This window comes from Echinops telfairi, unplaced genomic scaffold, assembly GCF_000313985.2.
Source record: "Echinops telfairi isolate 266 unplaced genomic scaffold, ASM31398v2 ScPeMD7_21;HRSCAF=78, whole genome shotgun sequence".
Lineage (NCBI taxonomy): Eukaryota > Metazoa > Chordata > Mammalia > Afrosoricida > Tenrecidae > Echinops > Echinops telfairi.
This window is the reverse complement of record NW_022103918.1, coordinates 14,095,776-14,102,469: the sequence shown is the minus strand read 5'-3', so window position 1 is coordinate 14,102,469 and position 6,694 is coordinate 14,095,776. Positions and strand designations below refer to the sequence as shown.

The following is a 6,694-nucleotide window of genomic DNA, read 5'->3' as shown; positions in this document are numbered from 1 at the left end:
TATCAATACTCCCATTTCTGTTCCTGAGGGGTTTATCTGACCTGGATTCTGTGTGTTGTGAGCTCTTATCAATACCTGTGTACATGCTCCGGTACTACACAGAATTTAAAGGCAGGACTGGGGTCTTGATAGTGGGCAAAAAACCAGAGGAATTTTAGTGTGTTTCACACAAAACACACAAGAACCAGAGGAATCAAAAAACCAGAGGAATACTGTTTCATCGGTGCTATACTGAGCCCTGATTGACTCATCCGTTACTTGTGACCCTTCTGTGAGGGGATGTCCTACTGTCTACAGATGAGTTTAGGGTCTCTGCTCCAAAACCCCTTGTTCTCAATAATGTTTTTTTGTTCATTTGTTTAGCCTATTACCTGATCCTATCAACACCTCATGATCACACAGGCAGGTGTGCTTCTTCCATGTGGACTTGTTGCTTCTCTGCTAGATGACCACTTGTTAAACTTCAAGCCTTTAGACCTCAGATGCTGTATCTTTTGATAGCCAAGCACCATCAGCTCTCTTCACCACATTTGCTTATACAACCATTTTGTCTTCAGCAATTGTTGGGAGGGTGAATATGACAGAATGCCAGGTTATTAGAACAAAGTGTTCTTGTTTTGAGGGAGGGCTTGAGCAAAGACCCAACGTCCCACTTCTTCAATGTGTTGCCACATAAATATATGTATATAGGCCAAAACCTCTATTTTCATGAATTAATATATTTATATATGTACACACCTATGTTTATTGCTCTATCCATAGCACTGCTTCCTAGATCTTTCCTCTGTCCATGAGTTTTTGAAGCCTGTCCATATATTAGTATGCATACACAAATATATATACATATGAAGGTGCTTCAGAAAGTATTTGAAAAAGTGGAATTAAAGGGCAACAGCATCCTTCCATAAAGTTTTTAAAGCCACCTTATATACATAAAAAATATTACTATAAATTTATATAAACCTTTATCAATCAAAAATATCAAAATGCGAGCTATTGTTTCTCAACACATCCTCTAGTTCTATATACGCCTGAAGATAGTGCTCCTATCTCTGTAACACTTTCCAGAAGAAATCTGTGCTCTTTGATTTAAACCTCATCAAAATGAGTTTTGGTATCAAGACACTCACACTTCTTTTAAATGATGTATTTGGCAACAAAAAGTATAAAGGGACAAGATCAGGGCTGTAGGGTAGAAAGAGTAAGTATCCCCCTGTAGGACATCCATCCCTTAGTACTCCTGAACAAAGAACAAAAGAACTGTCACAATGGAAAAGTTCCTGTGCAATTACCTTTTTCTCACGAATGTAGTTTTCCATTTTCGTAAGACACATTCCTACTAAGTCCTCAAGATTTTCCTTGTCCTTTGTGAAAATTTACCCCTTGGAATCAACAGTCTCATTACCTTCTGAACTGACTTCTCTGTCTTGGACTGAACTGGCAGCAGATCCCCCTGGAAGGCACTGTTTGGACTTTTTTGCAAGCACTCTAATTAGACTAAGACAAGTACATTACTGAGAAACCTGCCTGCAGCCATCAACTGATCTCGGAGACGCGTTTAAACACATTTTGTGTAGACCAAACTCGTGTGTGTATGAACTGGAATCCTAATAGCAACCTTTTTTGACATACCCTCATCACAATAAAACTCATTTTTAAATTTAATCTTAAAGTAACTTTGAATTCAACAGAAATTATTAAATCTATCACAGAAAGTATTAAATCTATCTCCTCTAACTCACAATTTTCTACTACTACTAACACTCTCAGAGGAAAGAGGTTTTTACCTGCAGAGCAGCTGTGGATTCTTCACTGGGTAAGGAATCTATCAGAACATCTATATCTTTGGCGGTTCTCGCAATCAGCGCTGCAAAAAGCTGGGCATATTCTAGAGAAAAATTAAGAAAACAGAAAACATCATATAACATTTTCTGAATCAGGCTTCTAATGATTTCTTAAGGTCCCGCAAGTAAATGCAGCTAAATTCTACCAGACCTCCTAAAAATGAATGACAATATGATATTCCAAATGAACAGAATTAGAAGATATTATGTGAATTAACTTAATTAACCTTTATGACAAATAAAACTTACAGTAATATTCTCAAACATTTCTAGAAAAAAAACTATATTGAACTGAGTTAAAGTATTGCTAGAAACAGAATCAAACAGAAAATTTTGTCAATGAAACCAAACAAAGCAAACACAACCAATTTACCTTCTGTAGGGTTGGCTGGCTGATCTTTGTTAATTGCTGTCTGAATGTTACTGAAAGAGGCAGGAGGACCACACTGCTGCAATACTCCAATGGCATTACAAAACTGATCTGCAAGCTTGAAGCCAAAGAAAGAACTCCTGGTTAGAAAGAATTTATCACTTCAAAAACTGTATCAATAATGCAAATAACAATATTTCTATAGTAATGATCTCTGAGCAATAGAATAAAATTGAAAGAAGTGGTTTTCAATAAGTAATATAATAATTATTATTTTTAATCGTTTTATTAGGGGTTCATATAACTCTTAACACAATCCATACATACATTAATTGTGTAAAACACACTTGTACATTCACTGCCCTCATCATTCTCAAAACATTTGCTCTCCACGGATAGTGATTATTAACAACAATTAAATCTCATTCATTCAAAGGCGCTAAATTTGACATCAATGCAATGTTTTTCAAAGAGTAAAAAAGAAATACAAAATGATCCTTCTTTTCTTCTGTAGGTACGAGAACAAGAAATATATGCCAATATCTATTGCAAGCAACAAGGAGCTTTTTGGTTAATGGAGAGATAAAAGCAAGTTTGGCAAACAAATCCAAGTATATCTCCTGGGTTAATAAAAAGTGTGAGACAAAATGTATGTTTCCTTTTCTGAGACCAAACAAGTTACAAAGGTAAAGAAAGCATCAGGAGAAAAAGACTGCTAGAGTATGCACCACAAGAACTCAGAAATGTATTTACCATGAAAATACATGTTAAGTTCCTGGAGCTCTATTCCTTAAAGCAGCTCTGAAGGAAGTCAAGAATACCAATTCCCTACTAACCCCTAAAAAACACCTCCCTGCTAGTCCTCATCTCTCAACATTCATTCCCTAATTTCCAATCAATGAATAACATTTCCAGTGAATTTTTATATTATTTCCACTATAAAATGTAAAGTCAACCCTTCCTAAAATCGGTTTCTTCAGCTTAATTTCCAATTTGTATTGAGAGTCTCCTAGTCAACCTGTATAGCGATTCAAATCTGTGAATTATTACAAATCTTTCCTTCCTTTTCCAATATCATGATTGCTGCTGCCTTGCAAGGAGAAAAAGGAGGCTTTCTACTCCTGTAACAGGGGCCATTCTATGGTGCCCTATAGGGTCCATAAGGGCTGGAATAAACTTGAAGGCAGCGAGTTTGTTTTGTTTTGGGTGTTGTCTTAGTTCAACCAATTCTCTCCCATCAGAACTAAAACCCCACTGCCACTGAGCCGAATCCAACTAACAGTAGCCTTCTCAAAACAGCCTGTTTTCTAACACAATTATTTGATTACACGCAAAAACTTTGAGTTCCCTATCTCATCATCTTCAAGATAAAATTTCAACTCCTCAAAGCTGTTTGTACACTTTCAATAAGTTAACTCAATTTATTTTCTGCTACTGCCTCATATTTACCTGACTAATCATAAATTCATTTTTGTTTTTGTTCATTTTTCAAAGCTTTGCTCAAGCCTTTGTGGGAACAGTATAAACCTGGATTCTAATACTATCCCATCTGAAATTGTTCCTTGCATTTTAAATTAGAAACATTCTTCTTTCACAGAGTTGTGAGGTAAAGAAAACACCAAAAACCAAACCCAATGTTATTAAGTTACTTAAAACTCATAGTGATCTTTGTAGGGCTTCTGAGTCTATAATCTTTCTAGGAACAGACAGCCTCATCTTACTCCTTTGGATTTGGTGGTTTTGAGCCGCTGACCTTGTAGTTTTTAATGCACTGTTTAAACTCACCGTACCGCCAGGGCTCCTTATAGAAAATAGACACAAATTCAACATAGTAGTCATCTGCTCCATCCTTCAAAAGCTTTCAAGACCCATTTAACTCACTTATTCAACTAAAGTCAGCTACGGTAATGCGTCACATAACATCTGTTCCGGATGTCTCATGCCCCACAGCACCTAAGTCCCATCACATACACATTTATGAGCTGGGGTACCCAGGTGTCTTGAGTGCCAGCACATCAGACCTTATCTTGAGAATTGGAGGCCTACCTCTGCCTGGCTATGAGCTGCTTAGAAGCTACTTAGTCTGCAGTGACAGAAGCGTAACCCAGATTCTCAATCTGAGCCCCCTTTGGATCCTGAGACTCAGTGGGTCTAATCCTTGTGTTTTGCTTAGTGTGGCCCCATCATAGTGCCAACGGAAAGGTATGTACCCAGAAGCCATGGCTCAGTTGTCTTTCGCTTCCATGGTGAGCACCATCCCCTCCCTTGGCTGGTCTGACAGACAAGGTGACCTTCCCTCTGGCTGGCTTAGTAAAAGAAGGTATGATAGCCAGGCTCCCAAAGGCTGGCCTGAGGCATTAGCAGTGGGAGCTGGTGGGGCACACCCACCACACAGTATCCTATAACAACCCTCTCCCCCACCCTATAGATACAGAGGTCCATAATAAAGGACATAACTATTTCACAGAATGTATCCTGGAGACGAAGTAATACAAACTTGTACTTGTAAAGCATTTTATACATACAGACCACTATGCAGATGCAGGGAGTGAGCAAGACATTCACAGAATTTTCAGTCTAGAGAGTAAAACAAATGTTAACAATTACATAAATTACAAATCAAAAGTGAGAGAAAGGGTAAGTTGATTCACTATTTTGAGCTCATATCACTCTATATTCCAATTTCCCTCAGCACTTACATAGGCATACCTTACTTTCTATGCTTCACTGATACTGGCTTGAAAAAAAAAATGAAGGTCTGGGGTTACTTCAATCAATCTATTGGTTTCATTTTCCAAACACATGTGCTCACTTCTCTATGTCACATTCAGCAAGTCCCTCAATATCCATTTTCACAAATATTGCAAATTTACAGATTATAGAAGAGTGTAAACATAGCATTTTATGCACTAGGATACCAAAAAAATTCATGTGACTGCTTTACTGCAACACTCATTTTTTTGGGGTGATGCAGACCTGAACTCACAATACCTGAAGTATGCCTGTAGCCAACAGCAATGGATTCATTACAACTCCCTAACCACAGTGTTTTTACTTCAGTTACATGTCTTTTGAGTGTGACAGCCTTCTAATCAGATTGCTAGCTGCTCTGAGCAGTCGCTCTCTGTAAACATTAGTGTGCACACAGAGGGAACACACACCGATTATGGTAATGCAGACGCTTTTCTTAAAAATCCCATCACTGGCATACCTAACCTGAAGCTAACCCCCCATTCAATTTGTTTTTATTATTCTTCCAGATGCATGATATGTATGAATATGCAAAAACATCCCTAAAATAACATCTATAACCAGCAGCATTACAATTTGATTTTGTGAAACCACAAAAGAATATTGCTGCAGGGGGTTGGCAGGCAGTCCAACCAAGCCATAGAAAAGTAGCATTTATCTCTGTGAATTCTCAATATTTAGGAACTGACCCCTCAGTCCTAAATTAAGCTCCCATTTTATTCACACACAGAACAGATCGGTTTCTTACAAAGACACCGCTACTCTCTAAGTTTCAAAGATGGTAGCATTACAAATGTCAGCACTAAGAAAAAGCTGACAAAGGAATAGGTTTTCCCAATCAGCCTAATCTCTTTTGGTAGGGGTCTGGAGTATTAAATTACAAGCAGATTAAAATTTTTTTAAAAATTTATAAATTATCACGGGTTCATGAGGGAGGAAAGGTGGAGGGGGGAAATGAGGAGCTGCTATCAAGGGCTCAAGTAGAAAGAAAATGTTTTGGAAATGATGGTAACATATGTACAAATGTGCTTGACACAATGGGTGTATGTATGGATTGTGATAAGAGCTGTAAGAGTCCTCAATAAAATAATTTTTTAAAACAATTTCAACCTGAATGCTAATGGGAAATATTATAGGACTCCAAGAAGTTGGTACAAAAATGGATTAAAAGATAGTCAATTTTTCCATGAGCTTTTTGAAGCTCCCTTGTATAACTATCAATTAGCAACTATTTAATTCCCAGTGGTAATAAATATATGCACCCTTTGACATAGTTCATATGAAAAATAATAACCAGCAGGATTAAAATAAGGGGATTTATTTGCATGGTGACCTTTAATAGGCAATAAGTTTATTGGAAGAAATACTTAAATGGAAAGATATATTTTGATCAAAGGAGCCCTAGGAGTGCTCAGGTTCTAACTAAAAGGGTGGCACTTTGAACCCCACCTCTGCAAGGGAAAAAGAAAGCCCCACAGGGCAGTTCAATTCAGTCATATGGGGCCACTTGATAAGTTGGAATCAACTCAAGGCACAACACATCCTTTGTGAAGGGGTTAGAAGATTCAGTAACACAAAGATACTGGTCACTTATGCCCAAAAAGGTTTATAAATCCGGTTAAACAAAAATCCCTATAAGTTGTAGCTTTAATTTCTATTTTGCAATTTAATAAACTGATTCCAAAATTTATATATAAGTATCAAGGGGAAGTGCTGAAATCCTGGTGGG

At 37.4% G+C, this 6,694-nt stretch overlaps 1 protein-coding gene across 1 annotated transcript in view; it reads right to left on the bottom strand.

Moving 5' to 3' along the window:
- The window catches only part of MED21 (mediator complex subunit 21), a 10,956-nt gene that overhangs the window by 2,473 nt on the left and 1,789 nt on the right, over positions 1 to 6,694 (bottom strand). The window contains exons 2-3 of the mRNA XM_004699990.2: positions 2,218 to 2,332; positions 1,788 to 1,888 (exon numbers count right to left, since the gene is read on the bottom strand). Of these exons, the coding sequence (XP_004700047.1) occupies positions 1,788 to 1,888; positions 2,218 to 2,332 (216 nt within the window). The remainder of the gene's footprint in view (positions 1 to 1,787; positions 1,889 to 2,217; positions 2,333 to 6,694) is intronic.